Source organism: Microtus ochrogaster, chromosome 15 (genome assembly GCF_000317375.1).
Source record: "Microtus ochrogaster isolate Prairie Vole_2 chromosome 15, MicOch1.0, whole genome shotgun sequence".
NCBI lineage: Eukaryota > Metazoa > Chordata > Mammalia > Rodentia > Cricetidae > Microtus > Microtus ochrogaster.
The window spans coordinates 11,366,116-11,385,029 of NC_022017.1; the positions used below are offsets into that span (position 1 = coordinate 11,366,116).

The window sequence follows — 18,914 nt, forward strand, 5'->3', positions numbered from 1 at the left end:
GTGTGAAGACAAACGTGGGTCACATCTACCTTTTAGGGCCAGCCCAGGGCCACTTGGGAGGGGATGAGGTTGCAGAGAATTCCAGGGAAAAGAGGTCTTAGAGGCTGCGTCAGAAATAGTAACTTTTCCCTGGGCTACACAAATGCGTCCTTTGTTCTGGCACTTCCCGTGCCAACCACAGGGTGGAGCTGTTAAGCAGGGTTACACCAAGTTGGGAGTGACAGCAAGGGCTTGAGACAACTCCAGTGGAGCAAAGCAGGGGACAGCCTTTAGCGAACCACCTCTAGGCACCCTTGGGGGTGCTAAAGGGAGAAAACATCCTAGGGTGGAGACTCTGGAAGGGATGTGCCCCTATGCATAGCAGGTACTGGTGGGGTGCCCTGGTTGGGTCTTCAGTGGTCCTCTGAGGTAAGCAAGAGCAGTTGTGCCCCCCCCCCCGTTATTTGTGCAACTAAGATTGAATTGAGGACCATGGAACTATATCCTGCTGCCACCCTTTCTCAATTTTAAGGCATGGTCTTGCTTGCTAAATTAATCCGAGTCAAACTTAAACACATGATGCTCCTGCCTCAGCCTGAATAGCTGAGATTACAGGTGTTCACAACCATGTCCTAAAGTAGAACCCACTTTATAGATGTGAAAACCTGGGCCCTGCCAGGCGATGGTGGCGCACGCCTTTAATCCCAGCACTCGGGAGGCAGAGGCAGGCGGATCTCTGTGAGTTCGAGACCAGCCTGGTCTACAGAGCGAGTTCCAGGACAGGCTCCAAAGCCACAGAGAAACCCTGTCTCGAAAAACCAAACAAACAAACAAACAAACAAAAATAACAAAAACCTGGGGTCCTGAGACTATTGAAGTTATAGGACAGCAAGCCAATGCCAGGATGCTCAGACCTAGACACAGGGCCATGTGTCGAAATGGGCACAACAGCAGCACCCAGTTGTCTACTATGGACCCAGCTCTTAACCCAAGGTGTCATTTAACAGCCTTATGGTGGCCTTGGGAGGGCATTCTGGGAAGAGGGAAGGGATTGGGCACGGGCCTTCCTTGTAGGGCCAGAATCATGTGAGCTGTACTTGCTACCCTCACTGAACACTAAGGGAAGGGGGTATCATGGGCAGTAGCTGACTCTGGGTCCTGACCTTTCCCACTAAACTCCAGCTTTTGAGGTTACTGCCTTGAGAGACTCTGAAGCCACAGTCATAGCAAGGTATGGGGAACAGCGCCAGAGGCACCATGGGAGCGAAGGGTTAGAAATGCATGCGCCTTTAATCCCAGCACTCAGGAGGCAGACAGATCTCTGAGTTTGAGGCCAGCCTGGGCTACAGAGTGAGTTCCAGGACAACAGAGCTACACAGAGAAACCCTGTCTGGAAAAAAAAAAAACAAAACAAGAAGAGCTTCTGAAAGAATCTAGTAACCATTGAGAACAATGGAAGATACCTTTGAGACCAGCCCGTACCACAGCGTCCTCCCAGCCGCTCGCAGGGGCTGGGAACACGGGAAGCAGGCTGCTGTGTTCAGGTTTGTCACCAGGGGCGCCAGAGCAGACGTTTTCGGTCTGCGAAGGTTATCTGTAGCCTGTTTGACGTTTGCCGCTGGGGTTTTTGGCCAATTGAGGATGAGAATGGGGAATGAATAGGGAATTGGCTCCACCCTCAGCCGAAGGAGTCCGCCTCCCTTGCCTGACCCCTGCGCAAGGCATGCTGGTAGTCATGGGCTGTGCGCAGGCCCACCGAGCTCAGGTTTATTCCCGTGTTTTCTCTCAACTTCGGTACTTCCGGCATATCGGTGCCCCAGTGTGCGCTTCGGGATCTTGGCCTGATTGTCCCTGAGCCTATATAGATGGACTAGAGCCTGGCCTTTCCCGCTGAGCCGTCTGATTCACTCCGAGCTGGACATGCACGGGAAGCTGCTGCTGCTGGCCGGCCTCTATCTTGTGCAGGGTCTGCCCTACGGACTGCAGTCCAGCTTGCTGCCCATTTTACTGCGGGCCCATGGCCTCTCCCTGACACGTGTGGGCCTGACCAAGGGATTGTATGCACCATGGCTGTTCAAACTGGCGTGGGCGCCACTGGTGGACAGGCGGGGCTCCCCTCGGGTCTGGTTAACACTCAGCACAGTGTCCCTGGGTCTGGTGTGTGGGCTGCTGGCCGTGTTCCCTCCCCCGCAAGCTGGCCAGACAGGGCTCCCCACCATCATGATGGGGCTGCTACTGCTGCTCAATCTGGGTGCAGCAGTGCAGGACGTAGCTCTGGACACGGTCGCTGTGCAGCTCCTGGAGGCAAAGGAGCTGGGGCCTGGCAACACGGTACAGGTGGTGGCGTACAAGCTGGGGTCAGCATTGGCTGGGGGCGGGCTCTTGGTCCTCTTCCCCACCCTCTCTTGGCCACTGCTTTTTCTGCTCTTAGCTGCCACCTACTGGCTGGCTGCTGCCTTAGCCTGGGCTGCACCAGCCTTGGGACAGCTGCCTCGGCCTCAGGTCTCAGAACAAAACCCCCACACACCCTATTTTCTACAAGATTTGCTGGCTGTGCCTGGGACCCTTTGGACAGCAGGCTTTGTTCTCACCTACAAGCTGGGTGAGTGTATCTTTGAGTTCGGCAATGTCAAGCTCGGAGCCCTCGCTTCCCTAGGGCCCTGAAACCCACTTAGCTCTCAGCCCAGCCCTCCCCAGAGCTCTGTAGCTCAGTCTTCTCCCAGCTTCAGCCACAGCCCACGGGTGTTACTGATAGAGCTTTTTCTAACACCTGGGACCCATGGGCCTGGCTGGTTGGAGGACGGAGGCCCCAGGAAGGGAGAAAGGAGAAGGGGTCCATCCTTGCTTATGATCTCTGTAGGTGAGCAGGGTGCTGGCAGCCTGTTTCCACTACTCCTGTTGGACCGTGGTGTTTCTGCCTCAGACTTGGGGCTATGGAGTGGCTTGGGTGCTATGACCTGCTCCATTGCTGGCTCCTCTCTAGGGGGAGCTCTACTGGCCAGGCACTGGTAAGCACTCCCCAACCCTAATGTGACCCTCATCTCCACCGTCTCCCAGGGAGTCTTGCCATATTCAGTCTCCCAATTCCCACCCCAGGCAGCCTCTCTCCCTGTTGAGGTCAGTGCTGCAGCTACGCCTTGGGAGTTTGGCCTGCCAGACGGCTCTGCTTTTCTACCTCAGTACCCCAGGGGCCAGTCTGGAGCCCGGTACAATCATGAGAGGTGAGAGGTCAGCCTTGACGAAGGAGGGAGGGAGCAAGAGCAAGGGGCCCCGCTGACATTTGCTCTTGTAGGGGCAGCTTTGCTGAGCCTGTGTCTACAGCAGTTTCTGGGTGGTGTGGTCACCACGGCCACATTCACCGTGATGATGCACTGTAGCCAGTTGGCACCCAGGGCCCGGCAGGTAAGAGGGCAGGGCAGGGATGCCCGGGGGCTGCAGGGCTAGGGAGCCACCAGGTCCTGATCTGTACTTCCATCCCCAGGCCACACACTACAGCCTCTTGGCCACTCTGGAACTGCTGGGCAAGCTGCTACCGGGGACCCTGGCTGGAGTGCTGGCTGATGGCCTGGGCCCACGCCTCTGCTTTGCTGCCTTCCTCGTACTCTCGGGTCTGCCCATTCTGGGTCTCAGCCTGGCACCCAATAACCTGACCTGAGCTGCCATGTATGGCCTGGATGGCTGGAACACACGAGATGTAGCCATCCTCAAACTGAGGACTCTGTTGCCAGAAAGGACATAAAATTGCTTTTTATTTGCACTTTGGTTTTGGCTAACGGTCAGTGATGGCTACGTCATTGCCTCACTAGCACACGAACCCGACACCCTCGGTGTAGCAGCCACAGTCTGGCTTGCCCCATGCCCCACCATGTAGCTCTCCCATGGAGGGCGGTCATCGGCTGCTGAGCAGGAGCTCTTCTGTAGCCAAGCGCATCAGGGCATGGAAATCCAGATGTAGATACTTCCTCCAGAAACGCTGGTCCTGCCCATACACCTGGGCTGGGTAGCAGGGACTTGCTGTGATGGAGCAGAAACGTAGGCCTGAGGACTCAGCCGGCTCTAGCACCCAGCTCCTCCCTAATGAAGGCAGCCCTGTGGCCCTCACCAATGCCGTGGAAGATGCGGGCCACAGCCCGTCCTGAAAACCTTTCCTCTGGCCGCACAGACAGGAGCTGACGGATATCACGGCGAATATGGTCCTCCCAGTCCTGAAGCTGTGGGAGTTGACATGTGACATGTGACCTTCCCTGCTCCCCATGGCATCTGTCACATAAAATCACACCCCAAGTAGCCCAAGAAACCTTGAGCCAAGCAGGGGTTGGACTGTGGGGTTGGGTTGTACGTGGGCATGTCATTATCCTTGGCTTTAGGAATCACCCATCTTCAGACGGGTGGCACTTACCTGGTTCTGCCCAGGCTCTGGACCCTGCTCATCCTTCACAGTTTCCTCTTCCTCAAAGTAGTGGCTGAGCAAGGTCTTCAGCTGGCTGCTGCGGTCCTCATCCGACTGCTCTAGGCAGGGTCCACAGCTGGGAAAGGCCACACTGGGGACGAGACAAACCTGTCAGGAGTGCCCCTGGGGTCGGAGTGGGTGGCCTGGGCTCTGCCTACCTTCTTCCCACCTGCGAAAGGCCTTAGCTATCTGGCGTAGATGGGCCAGGGCCTTGTGTTCTCGAGCCTGGACGCGGCTGTATAGAAAGTCGCAGATCTGGTCCTTGTCCTCATCTGTCAGGTCACCAGGACTGTGCAGGTGAAAGGCCAACTCGCTGAACTCCACAAGCACCCCTGTGCCCCGGGGTGCGCCTGTCAGCAAGTGTGTCAGTCAGAGGCGGCCAGGGGGCCAGCACAAACTAGACTGAGGGAGGGCTGGGCATACCTTTCCTTGGTCCTTGGTCCCACTGCAGCTGGAGGAGAGCTTGCCGCACAGAGGCCAGCTCCCAGCCCATCAAGTCTGCCAGCTCCACCATGTCAAACTCCAAGGAGCTGCTGCCCCGACTTGTGTCTTTAGGTGGCCACTTGGCCCAGCATGCAGCCAAAGGGGGACACCTGTGCCCAGGGGACAAAGGAGTATGTGGCCAGCAGCTCCAGTTCTTTGTCTTCATCCTTAGCCGGAGGTGAGATATGCTTACCTGTGGGCCAGAGCTTGCAGCTGGGCAGGGCCCCCAGGGCAGCACAGACGGCAGTGGGCATAGGTATAAGGCAGCAGCTTCAGCCAATGTCGAGGGTGTAGTTCCAGATAGCACAGCAGAGTCTCAATAGCTAGAGGCAGAGGAAGGCTCAGAGGCTGCTGATAGCCTCTCCCTGTACCCCATATCTTCTTGGCTCCTTACCCTCCTCTGTCATGTCCAGAGCCTGTACTGTAGACTGCACTGGGAGTGCCCGCTTATGGCCTTGGCAGGCCTTTCCCAATACAGGGTGTGTTTGTTGGCTGTTGTGCCTCCGGGTGCATGTACAGGGTGGGAAGACACGCTGCACCAGCTTCTTCACAGCCAGGAAGTCAGTGCCATCAGCATGGGCGTGTCTGCGCAGTTCCCAAAGGTCTTCACCCTGTGTTGAGACAGTCATATGCATACGGTTTGGGGCTAGAGTGGCAGCTGCAAGGAAAACAGGATTGTAGCTGGGACCGAAGTGGCATGGCATACGAAGAGCGTAACCCCTGGGGAGACGGGGTGCCAACCTGCGGCTGCAGGAACAGGTGACAATGGGCGGGCTTCCCATCACGTCCTGCACGACCAATCGCTTGCACATAGCTCTCAAAGTTTGGAGGCAGTCCCAGGTGTAGCACAGCCCGAACATCTGACCGGTCCAGCCCCATCCCAAAGGCTACTGTGGCCACTACCACCCGCAGGTGGCCCTGCATGAAGGCCTGTTGCACTCGTCGCCGTTCCTGGCTGCACATGCCAGCATGGTATGCTTCAGCTACAGCCTCGGGGCCGCAACCTTTAGAGAAGGTGCACAAATGGTTGATGGAACCGAGCAGGCATGCAGAAGAAAGGGTCCCTGGGGGCCCAACCCTATACATGCCTACCTCTCACCATGGACAGGCAGGTCCGGAGGAGTGCAGCCACCCGTTCTGTATCCTTCTGTCGATGGCAGTAAACAATAATAGAGTCCAGGGTACGAAAACGGTCACCCTGCAGCAGTGTCACCAGAGCCTGGCAATAAAGAGCGATTAACATGGCGGGTTGTGGGCGTCTGGGGCCCCTGGGATGCACATAGCTACCTGGTCTGAATCTCGGTCCATGGACACAGAGAGGTGCAGATTGGCAGGGATGGGGGCCAACCCACTGAGCTCAGGCTCTTCTGCTATGCCCAGGTGCTGGGCCACGTCACGTGCAGTGCTCCGTGTGGCCGTGGCTGTGAGACCCAGAAAGCAGCGCACACCCATCCGCTCCCGAAGGACCTGAACCGGGGACAGTGCTGAGTCACTTAGCCCACCTGGGTCCCAGTCCACCTCCACCCTGACCCCAACAAAAGCTCACTTTGCAAACACGCAGGTAGCAGGGCCGGAAGTTGTGTGACCACTGAGACAGGCAGTGGACCTCGTCAATGCAGGCGAAGGCAACTGGAGGCAGCTGAGAGGCATCGGGGAGGCTGGCAGGGCCCTTAGCCCCACACCTGACCAAGGCCTCAGGGGACACAATCAGCACCTGCACCTGGGCTGCCTTTACCTGAAGGGAAGAGGGCTATGGGCACTGCCCAGAGGGATGCCCACTACCACCCATCCATGGGGCCCTCCTGACCTTTTTCAAGACAGATTCTCGCTGTTTCTTGGTCATACCTGAGTGGAGGCAGGCTGCCTTCAGACATGGAGGCAGGTCAGATACCTGTGAATGCAATGCTGTCACAGTCCAGCACAGCTCAGTCTCTGCCCCTACTCAACCCTCTGGAAGGAAAAGCATCAGATGCTGGGTCCTGGGAGAAAAGTTCAGAGCTGGCCACCTATGGACCTGCACACCCTGGAGATAAGGAACTAGGTGAGAACATTGGGCACTAGGCTGTGCTACCCTTAGGAAGGTCGGCTGGCCTTTGGTGTGTTCAGGAAACGAGAAGCATCCAATGGCACCAGAGGTATCAGTTTGCAGACTTTCCAGGTACTAAGCCTGTCCAATACCTGGTCATCCATGAGTGACAGGAGAGGAGAGACCACCAGTGTGAGGCAGGGGCTTCGCTGGGCATACAGCAGTGCAGGAAGCTGGTAGCACAGAGACTTGCCAGCACCCGTGGGCAACACCAACAGAGTGGAGATGCCTGGACAGGACAAGAGGCGGCTGTAAGGCTCAACTTGCCAGACACAGCTTGGTGCAATTCTAGACAGTCACACCTACCCGAAAGAATCCGCATGACTGCACGTTCCTGACCAGGGCGGAAGGCTTGGTGCCCTAGCTGCTGTAGGGCCTGGAATACCTTAGCAGGGGTTTCTGTGGACACAGATGTGGTGGTGTGAATGAGAATGGCCCCCACAGACCCCCATAGGCTCATGTATTTGCATGCTTAGTTCCTATCTGGTGAACCATTTGGGAAGAATTAGGAGGTGTGGCCTTGTTAGAAAAAGTGTGTCAGCTGGGCGGTGGTGGCACATGCCTTTATTTTTATTTTTTGGTTTTTCGAGACAGGTTTTCTCTGTGGCTTTGGAGTGGCACATGCCTTTAATCCCAGCACTGGGTAGGCAGATCTCTGTGAGTTTGAGGCCAGCCTGGCCTACAAGAGCTAGTTCCAGGACAGGTCCCAAAGCTACAGAGAAACCCTGTCTCGAGAAAACAAAAACAAAAGTGTGTCACTGGGGGGTTGGCTTTGAGGATTTCAACAGTCCAGGCGAGGTAAAGTATCTCTGTCTCTGTCTGTCTCCTTGCCGGCCGATCAGGATGCAAAGCTCTCAGTCACTTCTCCAGCACAATGTCTGCCTTTCTGCTTCCCACCAAGATAACAGACTAAGCTGCTGAGATGGTATGCAAGTCCCAGTTCAATGCTTCCTTTTCTAAGAGTTGCCTTGGTCACGGTGTCTCTTCACAGCAATAGAACAGCGACTAAGACATGTGTTGGGGAAGACTCTGAACCATTAAATTTCACTCACCTGCTACCTGCCCCAGGAGCCCTGGGGGGTAGAGGGGCAACACTGGGCAGGGAGGACAGGGCATCTGTAGCTTTAGCCCATCGGGTTCTGTGTCCTGACCTGCTTGGATAGGCAAGAGGGTGATGTGGGGGCACCAGAATCCACAGACCACCCTGGCCCAATGGCCTCTGGTCACATCCACCCATCCCCCTCACTTACCAGAGAGGGGGCAGGAAGGAGAGGCTGTCGTCTGTGCTACTTCTTCCAAAGCAGAATCGGGCTGTTTGTCTTCCCTGCCACCTTCCTCCTGGAAGGTCAGGGTGGAGCCTGGAGCAGAGTTAAGAGCTGGTGGAACCTTCTGTTTGCATAAGTAATTCTCTAGTCCCCCTTCCCGATGGTTAAATGTCCCAGCACTCATGGCAGAGGTTTACCTGGCTGGGAGCACTGCGATGCCCAGTGCCCAGACTGCCCGCACCGGAAACAAGTGTCCCTCGTTGTGGCTCTGGGTCCACTTCCCCCAAACTGCTCCCTTTTCTTCTTCCACTTTTGCTTCCATACCTGGGGAAGCCCATAGGGATTACTCAAGAGGGAGATGGGAGGCGAGGAAAGGCCGGCCTGCTCCATTCAGCACGTCTCACCTGCTTCCGGAGAAGCCTGCCTCGACTGGCCCCAACTCGCACATAGCACTTCTGTTTCATGTTGAGTCGAACGTAGTTCCCCCTGTCCAGGGAAGCTGCTCGAGGGGAGATGTGGATGCGGGCAGTGCCCTTGGCCTCTGTCTTGGCCTGCTTTGAGCGGGGCTGAAGAGCGTTCACTTGTGCAGGTTCTCCTGGAGCCTCTTTCTCGTGTGCTGTAGTCCTGGCTCCCTCAGATAGCTGTCCTGCTGGGCTGCTGTCCCGGGCTTGTGCAAAGTCCTCAGAATCCTTACTCCATTTCCTATCTTCATCGTTGCTGGGTGTGGGGCTCGGAGGCTGTAGGGCCAGGGCATCGGGGCTCTGTGACTTTTTTTCTGAATGAATACCAGGATCAAGGACATTTGCCTTGCCTGACTTCTGAGGTTGTGACTCCTTTGCATCCAGGTCAAGCCCACAGGCATCAGGAACCTCTAGAAGGTCGGAAACTCTGGCATGACACCGCTCTAACCAGCCAGGGTCTAGTGAACTCAGCCGAAGGCTCAGGGATGCCTGAAGCTGTTGGAGCTGGCCTAGCCTTGGCTGGGGCTCAGGAAGTCGGGGAAGTATATCATTGGTTTCATCTGGACAGGTCCTTGGGCCTGGTGGCCTTGGGGTGGTCGCCGTGGACAAAGATCTCTTCTGAGGCTGGAGTTTTCGGCTCAGGGTTGGCCTAGTCTAGGTTGGGGAAGATAGAACAGCAAGTAGGATCTCAGGACCCTGGGCTCTGCAGACGTTTGGGACAGACAAGAAGCTGACAGTGAGGTCCCTGTGAGCACCTTAGGAGCCGAGTCCCACTTACTGCAGAAGCACATGTGTGTGTGCGTGAGCATGTGTGTGCGCTGTAACGAAGGGTGGACGCAGAAGGGCCCTGGCAAACGACCCCAGAGCCAAAGGCAGTTCTGGGTTCACCTCCACTTCTTACCTGTAGCTTTGCGTTTTTCAGATTGGCTTTGAGCCTTTCCCCATAGTCTTGTACTGAACTCAATGGGCCCTGCCTGGGGACAGGCTGTGTATTCTGGGTTGCAGCTCGATTCAAGTGGGGTCCCCAGCAGCTTGGCTTCTGTGCCTGCAGCAGACAGTAGCGGACTAGACCACGTTAAAAGGTGATATGGGCACAGAAGTGCCTCCAAAGCTTCCCCTCAACCCCCACGGGAGGGCCTGGCCACCAAACTTGTGGGATCCACGGAGGCATGGCTGCAATAGCTCTTGGCTCCAGCCGTTTGACCATACACAACGTTGACTGGGATCAAGGGCCAGTATACCTCCTCAGCTGCCTCGGCGAGAGACTGCTCTTGGCTGCGGTGTCCGTCGCCAGCCTGGCGCACTGCATGCTTTAGGTTACGGTACTCACGGTAGAGCGCTGAGAAGGCAGGGGTCGGGGGTCAGGGCTCACCTACTAATCTTAGCCCCGTCCCAGGCCCGCCAGCCCAGCGCTCACCGCGGGTCTCCTCGGGGGCCGCCTCCACGTCCTCCTGGGAGAGAAGCTCGTCAGCCACAGGCTGCGCCTGGGTCCCCACTCACCTCCCTGTCCGTGCCCCCAACCCCACCTCACCTGCGCTGGCCGTCTCCCGTGCAGCCGTGCGAAAGCGCGTTCCCACTCCTGCAGAAGCGCGCGAACGCTCGCAAGCCGTTCCATGGCTGTCAGATCCTGCGTCTTGGGAATCTCCCGCCGCCGCTTGGAAGTGTCGTTCTGCGCCAATGGGAGCTGGGGGCGGGCGACGCCAGGCCGGGCGGCCAATTCGTTGAGCCCTGGAGGGGCGGGACCTATCGTGTTACGTCATCGCGGCGCGCCACTGCTGCGCGGCGCTTGGCGAGACTAGCGGAGGGGCTGGAGGCCTTGGTGGTGGGGGCGGATGGGCGGATGAGTTGGTGCCGCTGGGCTGGCATCCGAGCCCGGCCAAGAGACGGCAGCTGTAAGGGTCACGGCACTTGGACGGATTCTCGGGAGGTGCCGCTGTGCGGGGATGGACCCGGGTGAGCCCCGCCAGCGCAGGGCGACCTAGGGACGGGTGAGGATGTTCTGGACCTTCAGGGGCATGCTCGTCCGGGTTAGTTGAGGTTCCTGGCTTGATTCGTGAAGGATCCGGGCGTGCACATCTATGTGTCTCACCTCAGAGACCGTTCTCTCCTGTGTGCGGCATTATGCCCCCAGAAGCAATCTTTGCTTGGAGGCCAGGCCGACTGCTTTCCTCTTATGACAGGTGCTCGATCGGTTTGTCCTGTCAGCGAGGCAGTCCTCGCGAGATTACCCTAAGGTACAGCCAGATCGAGTATAGTCATCCGGGGTTTCCCAGGGACTTGTCTCTTAAGGACTTGTTTGGGGTTCTGCAGCCTTTCTGCTCCTTACCCCTTGTCCCGTGCTATAACTCTGGGCAAGTGTAGGTCTTAGTTTTCCAATCGGTTCCAGGGTGAAGGCTGTAATGTGGTTCTGAGGGTAAGGTGACTGTGTGTATCAGGAATCCTTCAACCTCAGGGTCTTTTGCGTGGAATGCTTTGACGGCCTCTGCCTGGATCTTTTAGAATTCTGTGAATTTAAGACTTGGTGGTTGGTCTCTGTGCAATGATTGCTCAGTGAAGTTGGGATTCCCAAATAGGAGGCAAAGACTACAGACGGTGACAGTTACTTTTCCTCAGGGATTTCTGTGCCTGGTTATATCCTAGAAAACCGTTATCTCTAGCCCGGTTGTGGTGGCGCATGCCTTTAATCCCAGCACTCGGGAGGCAGAGGCAGGTGGATCTCTGTGAGTTCGAGGCCAGCCTGGTCTACAAGAGCTAGTTCCAGAACAGGCACTAAACTTAATGACCTTGATCTCATAGGCTGCACAGCGCCTGTGCTCAGGATCCTTTTTGGAAAACTAATCCTGGCACTAGAAGTTGTGCTTAGATTTCCTTAAATCCAGGGACATGCCTGTTGTATTGATAGGAAGAGAGACCCGGGGTTTATTTTACTTTAAAATATTTACTTTCCCTTAGTTTCGTACGTCTATGTCTGAGTGTATGTGCACGCACCGCGTGCATAAGGATCCCTGTGAGACCAGGAAAGGGCATCCCCATCAGGTCCCTTGGAACTGGAGTTTTAGGTGGCCGTGACACACCACGTGGGTTCCGGAAACCAAACCTGGGTCTTTTGCAAGATCAGTAAAATGCTCTTAACCCTTGAGCCATTTCTCTACTCCCAATCTTACAAACAAACGAACAAACACCCAAACTTTTAAAACTCAAGCATTGGGCCAGCCAGCCAGTGGTCTCCTGGGATCGTCCTGTTTTCTGCTGACTCCAATTCTGGCTGTTTTTACACAGGTTCTGGGATCTGAAGTTTGGTCCTCACTTTTGTTTGGCAAGCTTCATACAAAGTTATCCCCCAGTCCCTCCCTTCTTTTTATTTTTGAAGATAGGGTGCTATTGTGTATGGATAAATAGATTAGGTGGACCATGAACTCACCAAGATCCACAGGCCTCTTGCTTCCCTTGGTGCTGAAATTGAAGGTGTACAACTAACTCCATGCCTAATAAATGTTTATTTATTTATTGTGGTTTTTCAAAGCAGGGTTTCTCTGTAGCTTTGGAGCCTGTCCTGGAACTCACAGAGATCCACCCGTCTCTGCCTCCCAAATGCTGGGATTAAAGGGCCCACCTTTTTTAATGTGCCTTGGTGTTTGTTTGCATGTATGTCTGTGTGAGGGGCTTGGGTCCCCAGGAACTGGAATTACAGACAGTTGTGAGCTGCCACGTGGGTGCTGGGAATTGAACCCTGGAAGAGCAGCCAGTGCTCTTAACAACTGAGCCATCCCTCCAGTGCCTTATTTCACTCTTGAGGAAGGATTCCTGAGTCACATCTGTGACTTGAGAGACCTAAAGTGTCGATGCTGGGCCCCGCAGAGCAGCAGCTGTTTCCAGAAGGCCACACGTGAACGAGCAGGTTAGTGACAGTGTGCCACTACTTATGTTCCGCTTGATGGCTCGGTTTCCCCTAGGAACTTACTAGAAATTACCCCTGCCAGATAGGATGGCACATGCTTGTAATCCCAGAAGAGGCAGGAGGATTGCCACAAGTCCAAGTCAATCCTAGGCTATGAAGTGAGACCCTGTCTCAAGCCAGACAAAGAAGCATTCCTTCTTGCACCTCCTTCCACGAAGTCCCAACTCCATGTCAGATAGCGCGATGGACTTTGTACCACGGACAATTTGGAGAGGGTGTGGCCTGATTTGATTTGCCTGGGGTTTCTCTTCCCTAATTAAGGTCCCTCTCCTGCAGGTGGCTGTCTGCCCAGCCCAGCGCCATGCACACGCTTGTGTTCCTCAGCACACGGCAGGTGCTTCAGCGCCAGCCAGCTGCCTGCCAAGCACTGCCCCTGCTGCCCCGGGAGCTCTTCCCCCTGCTGTTCAAGGTGGCGTTCATGGACAAGAAGACGGTTGTGCTGCGGGAGCTGGTGCACACATGGCCCTTCCCACTGCTGAGCTTCCAGCAGCTGCTGCAGGAGTGTGCCCACTGCAGCCGCACCCTGCTGCAGGAGTGTGCCCACTGCAGCCGCACCCTGCTGCAGGAGCGGCTCAGCACAGAAAGCGTGCAGGCTGTGATCTTGGGGTTGACCGCCCGGCTTCACACTTCAGGAAAGGAGGCTGGCACGCAGCCCCTTTGCAGGTACGCATTTGTCTGAGGGGCCCACAGGCTAGGAGTACAGAGAAGATTCACTGGGTTGGCGCCAGGGTGGTCCTGAGGTGAGAAGGAGCGCGGGAGCGCAGGGTGGGAATAGCCATAGCTTTGGTACAGGCGGCTGGGAGGAAGGTAGGCCTTGCCCCCTCATTCCCTGCCTCGGGCCATCCTTGTTCCCAGGAAACATGCATTGCGGGTACTGGATATGACTGGTCTTCTGGATGATGGCGTGGAGCAGGATCCTGGAACCATGAGCATGTGGGACTGCACAGCCGCTGTCGCCAGAACGTGCATTGCCCAGCAGCAGGGCGGGACTGCTGAGCCAGGGCTGTCCCCGGTCCCCGTGGAAGTTCGTGTAGACCTTCGGGTGAACCGGGCTTCCTACACATTCCTTCGTGAGGCACTCCAAAGTAGTGTGGACAGCCCCCTGCGGCTCTGCTGCCGGGACCTCCGGGCTGAGGATCTGCCCATGCGCAACACTGTAGCCCTGCTGCAGCTTCTAGATGCGGGCTGTCTGCGCCGGATAGACCTGCGCTTCAATAACTTGGGCTTGCGAGGCCTGTCTGTCATTATCCCACACGTGGCCCGCTTTCAGCACCTAGCCAGCCTGAGGCTGCACTATGTGCATGGGGACTCGAGGCAGCCTTCTGTGGATGGTGAGGACAACTTTCGCTACTTTCTGGCGCAGATGGGCCGCTTTATCTGCCTTCGGGAGCTCAGCATGGGCTCCTCTCTCCTTTCAGGCCGGTTGGAACAGCTGCTCAGGTGAGTGGTCCCCACCATGGCTCTGTCCCCTCTTTGTATGAGGACTCCTTGGCCTACCCGCCCATGACCCTTCTGTAACCCCTTGTCCCTGCAGCACCCTGCAGAGCCCCCTGGAGAGCCTAGAGCTGGCCTTCTGCGCACTGCTGCCCGAGGACCTGCGCTTCTTGGCTCAGAGCCCTCATGCTCCCCACCTCAAGAAACTGGATCTCAGTGGCAACGACTTGTCAGGCAACCAGTTGATCCCCTTCCAGGGTCTGCTGCAGGCTGCCGCAGCCACATTGCTGCATCTCGAGCTGACTGAGTGTCAGCTTGCTGATGCCCAGCTGTTGGCCACACTGCCCACCCTGACTCGATGTGCCAGTCTGCGCTACCTTGGTCTCTATGGCAACCCTTTGTCTATGGCTGGACTTAAAGAGCTGCTCCGTGACTCTGTGGTACAGGCCGAGCTGCGCACTGTGGTGCACCCCTTCCCTGTGGATTGCTATGAAGGCCTTCCTTGGCCACCACCCGTCTCTGTCCTTCTGGAAGCCTCCATCAATGAGGAGAAGTTTGCCCGTGTAGAAGCTGAGTTGCACCAGCTGCTGTTAGCTTCAGGCCGTGCCCATGTACTCTGGACCACTGACATCTACGGGCGCCTGGCTGCAGACTATTTCCGCCTGTGATCGCTAGGGTCTTGAGGGGCAGGTCAAGCCCTGTGAGACTCTGCTGGATGCCTGACTCAGAGGCTTTCCTAGGCCACTGGCTGTACCTCCAGTCTCCGTGCTTTGTATCTGCTCCCAGTAGCTGGCTGACTGTTGCTATCTCAGGACGGCACTCCCCTACTCCGAACGGCGGCACCTGACTGCCCGCCTGGGATGTTCCCTCTGCAGAAAACAGCAGTCCCTGGGCACATCCCGTGCCCTTAAGAGTGCAGCGCACTGGGGTGGAGGTTAGGATGGTCGACTTCAGGTAGTAGTCTTGGAATATCCATGCAGTCTGGGGCCTTATGCTGCACATCCCGCCTGGCATCTGAGGCACCCTATTACCTGGTCTGTAGGGTGTGAGCAAGGTACAAACGTGCAGTATCTGGAACTTGAATTCATTTTTTTGTTTGTTTTGTTTTTTTTTTGGTGTGTGTGTGTGTGTCTGTCTGTCTGTCTGTCTTAATTGGATGGGAAAGACTTCCCTATGTTTCTGGTGTTGCCTCATCACAAGGTGCAAACTATTATCCAAGCAATTGCCCCATTTCCTCACTAGGTTATCCCACTATTCCTACGGTCCAGAGCCAGGGTGAGCCGCCAGAGTTGGCAGCTGGGGATACCTTATCCATGGCCCCTGACATTCACAGATCCATGATTCCCGACCTGACGACCCCAACACCGCGCTGTAGCTCGACTCCCGACCTGAAGGCTCCAACACACAGCGCGGTTGCGTGGCTTCAACTTTACTAATGAACAGGTGCGGGGCTGCACCGGCCAATCCCCGGTGCCCACGTCATTGACACGCGCGGCGGACTTAGCAATGGATCTCATAAGCTACACGTGGAGGGAGGCGTAGCCCAGACGAGAGCCCTTCGGGAGGGTTTTGTTCCGGCGCCTCCTCAGGCGGTACCTCAGCGAACAGGGGCTTGGAACGGTCGATGACGAACATCTCGTGCCCTCGTTCATCTCGGAGTTCCTCGAGCTGCGCAAAGGTGCAAGGCCCGTCTGAATAGTCGTTGACGAACAGTGTGCCTTCCCCCGGCGGCGCAGGCACCTTTTTCCGCCGGCGTCGGCGTCGGCAGATCATGGCAGCCAACAAGAGCGCAGTGAGCGCCAGCAGCGCGATGGCTGCCGCGATCGCTGTCTGCGTTGCTAGGCCCAGGGCGCGGAAGGCCATGCTACCCGCCTCGTGCCGGGGCTCGTGTCCCATAGGGCTTGTAGCCGGGCCCTGCGGGGCGGGTGGCTGCTGTGACTGCTGCCGGGACGCGTTGACCAGGAGATGGAAGTGCACACGCGCTTTGCCGCCAGCATTGGCGGCCTCGCATTCGTACTTGCCGGCGTGAGCCAGTGTGATGTTGGTGAGGAAGAGCATGCCGCTGCCGGTGTCACGGGTCGCATGCCCACCCAAGCCTGATGTCCCACCTTCCAGCTGGGCTTGGGCTTGAGGTTTGCCATCGCGAGGCTGGGGCACCTTTCTCCAGACCACCAGGGGCTGTGGGTATCCCGATGCCTGGCAGGCTACCTGCAGGTCCTCCCCCAGGTTAGCTGTGAGCTCCGGGGGCTCCACGTTCACAGAGGGAGGAATGCAGATGAGGCTGCCACCAGATACTTCTAGTAGACTCTGAAGCGCCAGGCGTGGGGGCTCTGCACATGTGATCTTCTTGTCTCTGGAGCTCAGCAGCCGGCGGCCCCCCTCTTTGATCCAAGAGCCCAGCCAGTGAAGGGCACAGTCACATCGCCATGGGTTCTCTGTGTAGGCAGAACACAGCCTAGGTAGAGAGATGGTTCTGCTGTGCAGACAGAAGCCCTATTCCCCTCTTACAGATACCTATGGAGTCCCAGACCCTTACCATCTTCCCTCAGTCCAAGTTCCTAGGAGGGGGGGGGTATGTGTGTGACCCCAGTTCCTGAAAGAGCATCCGCTTCTCTGATGTCCTATTGCAAGTCTCCACGTCCTTGCATATTCCAGCATCACCGAGACGCTGTTGTCAAGGCACTCCAGTTTCTGCCTGCCCGCTCTGATGAGAAGCTGCTCAGCTCTGTTAAGTTACTCTGTGGAACTGGTACTTGTCCTCCTTACCAGGGTGCATGAGCTGGTACTCTACCAGCTCTCCCCGGTGGTCCCTTACCAAGGCTGAGGGCTCTGGTGTGACCCTGCAGAGGAGTGCTCAGGGTTGCCATAGTGAAGCAAGACACAAAGGGAGAATTACAGGGGCCCGGAAAGGGAGGCAAGTCTCCGTAGGATCTGGCTGAGCTCACCAGGTGAGATTGCCAACATAACAATATTCCTTTTAAATATAGGAGAATGTTAAAATGGCAGCAAGCCATACTTAAGGCCTAAGTATATATAAATATGATCTTCAGGAATGACCTTACTCCTTTTGTAGGTAATTTCTGGGGGAATCACAGGAGTAAACCTTTGTTTACAGTAAGGCCACCCATCCAGTGCAGAGGAACCACCCTGTGAGCTCACTTAAGTTTTGATTGTTTTCCAGACAGGGTTTCTCTGTGAAGCCTTGCCTGTCCTGGAACTCAATTTGTATACCAGAGCCTTGAACTCAGAGATCCTCTTGCCTCCACCTCCCGAGTGCTGGGACTAAAGGCTAGCGCTGGGACTAAAGGCTAGCGCCACCATACCCAACTCACTTAGGCTCTTTAACCATCCTTTGAGATGTAATTTCCGAAGCCATCAAAACCAAATGTTAACGTCCCCTTTAATAAACTCCAACTCAGTCACATCTTGGCTTATTCTGAATTCTTTTCTGCAGTGAAGTTAAGAACCTGGTTCTGCCTGAGAACTCCCTGGGCTGGTGTGGCCACAGTGTGGAGTGTTCTCTGTTCCTAGCATAGGAACCTCCTGTATACCTGAGCCTGCTTCTCCCTACTGGTGCTAGAAGAGACCCTTGCCAAAGGAAGAGTTACCTGTGAGGCGCAGGACTTGTAGGCTGCTCAGAGGCTGCAGAGCCTCTCTGCTGATGGTGCCCAGTTGGTTCCTGCTGAGGTCCAGCAGGGCCAAGGAGGAAAGCCCAGCCAGGGCCTGGTCCTCCAGTAACTCAATGCTGTTTTCTTGAAGATGCAGCTCCTGCAGTCGCTGAAGTAGGGACAGCAGATCGTCAGGCAAAAGGGCCCTAGGAAGCTCGACAATATTGATTTCTCTCCCCCAACCACTCCCACCAGAAGTGCGTTTATTGACATCACAGCAAGATCCCGCACTTAGGGCAGTTGTCGCTCACCGGCAGGTGCAAGAAGGTGAAATCCAGCAGCTTCGCCAGCTGGTTTCCAGCCAGGTAAAGCACGCGTAGCTGGACCAAGCCCACAAATGCACCGCCTCGCAATCCCCGAAGCCGGTTGCCGGTGAGCGCCAGTTCAAGCAGGCGCGGCTGTGCACGGAAGGCACCTGATTCCAGCGCCCGCAGGGTATTGTTGTGCAGGTAGAGGTGGCGCAGGGCAGCGAGAGGCGCCAGGGCGCCTTGCTCCAGGTGCGCGATGCTGTTGTCTTGTAGAAACAGCGTCTGAAGGTTGTGGGGACGAGAGGATTACTTCACTGTGGGGCATGTCCCACTCCCGTGGCGTGTCCCATCATCCCACTTGCCTACCTCAGCACCCTAGTGACCTTCCACCTCACCTCTGAGGCTCACACAATCTTTTCCATTGCGGTGGGCACTTGTAACCCACTACTCCAATCCAAGACCCTCCAGTCCCACATAGTGCCCACCTGCGTCCCTGGGGGGATTCCCGGTGGGACGACACGCAACCGTAGGGCGCCGCACTCCACAGTGGCGCTGTAGCAGCGGCAGGCAGCGGGACAGCCAGTGGCTCGGGGCGGGAATCCAGGTAGCAGCGGCAGCAACAGCAGTCCCAGCAGAAGCAGCACCGGGGGAGCTCCTGGGGTCATTTCCGACGAGCCCCACCAGGAAGCTGTGGCTTCCCCAAGGCCTGGACCCTGATGGGATGCGCCTCCTGAAACAGGTTAGCAGGCCAGTGCTAACATTATCCAGCCTGCGCATGAGCAGGAATGGAACGCCAGGCATGGTGGGTCATGCTCTTAATCACAACTTGGGGAGGCTGAAGCAGCAGGATTGCTGTGAATTCAAGGTTAGGTCTAAGCAATA

The 18,914-nt window shown here is 56.4% G+C and overlaps 4 protein-coding genes across 5 annotated transcripts in view; 2 read left to right on the plus strand and 2 right to left on the minus strand.

Moving 5' to 3' along the window:
* Nucleotides 1-1,371: 1,371 nt before the first annotated feature.
* Nucleotides 1,372-3,815, plus strand: Mfsd3 (major facilitator superfamily domain containing 3). Its single transcript, XM_005354130.2, has 5 exons — nt 1,372-2,581; nt 2,840-2,987; nt 3,076-3,200; nt 3,272-3,381; nt 3,461-3,815. Exons 1-5 carry the CDS (start codon nt 1,900-1,902, stop codon nt 3,632-3,634), a joined length of 1,239 nt encoding a protein of 412 aa, XP_005354187.1. The 5' UTR covers nt 1,372-1,899; the 3' UTR covers nt 3,635-3,815.
* A 22-nt stretch (nt 3,816-3,837) lies between these two features.
* Nucleotides 3,838-10,352, minus strand: Recql4 (RecQ like helicase 4). The gene is made up of 22 exons (XM_026782593.1): nt 10,256-10,352; nt 10,142-10,175; nt 9,966-10,063; nt 9,626-9,769; nt 8,668-9,378; nt 8,461-8,587; nt 8,249-8,356; nt 8,051-8,149; nt 7,305-7,397; nt 7,091-7,227; nt 6,720-6,803; nt 6,459-6,647; nt 6,200-6,379; nt 6,005-6,131; nt 5,654-5,916; nt 5,307-5,523; nt 5,106-5,235; nt 4,853-5,022; nt 4,599-4,779; nt 4,379-4,520; nt 4,082-4,190; nt 3,838-3,993 (listed from the first exon to the last, which is right to left on the minus strand). Exons 1-22 carry the CDS (start codon nt 10,337-10,339, stop codon nt 3,869-3,871), a joined length of 3,552 nt encoding a protein of 1,183 aa, XP_026638394.1. The 5' UTR covers nt 10,340-10,352; the 3' UTR covers nt 3,838-3,868.
* Nucleotides 10,353-10,519: 167 nt separating this feature from the next.
* Nucleotides 10,520-15,462, plus strand: Lrrc14 (leucine rich repeat containing 14). Of its 2 annotated transcripts, none has more exons than XM_026782567.1 (4): nt 10,520-10,677; nt 12,959-13,345; nt 13,538-14,122; nt 14,217-15,462. In XM_026782567.1, exons 1-4 carry the CDS (start codon nt 10,565-10,567, stop codon nt 14,782-14,784), a joined length of 1,653 nt encoding a protein of 550 aa, XP_026638368.1. In that variant the 5' UTR covers nt 10,520-10,564; the 3' UTR covers nt 14,785-15,462. The 2 variants fall into 2 exon arrangements, with proteins under 2 accessions (XP_026638368.1, XP_005354188.1); XM_005354131.2 differs by lacking the exon at nt 10,520-10,677 and adding an exon at nt 12,434-12,622.
* Nucleotides 15,463-15,532: 70 nt separating this feature from the next.
* Nucleotides 15,533-18,914, minus strand: part of Lrrc24 (leucine rich repeat containing 24) — an 8,621-nt gene continuing 5,239 nt past the window's right edge. The window contains exons 5-8 of the mRNA XM_005354133.3: nt 18,518-18,762; nt 18,036-18,314; nt 17,725-17,893; nt 15,533-16,551 (exon numbers count right to left, since the gene is read on the minus strand). Coding sequence (XP_005354190.2) covers nt 15,617-16,551; nt 17,725-17,893; nt 18,036-18,314; nt 18,518-18,762 — 1,628 coding nt within the window. The 3' untranslated portion in view covers nt 15,533-15,616. The remainder of the gene's footprint in view (nt 16,552-17,724; nt 17,894-18,035; nt 18,315-18,517; nt 18,763-18,914) is intronic.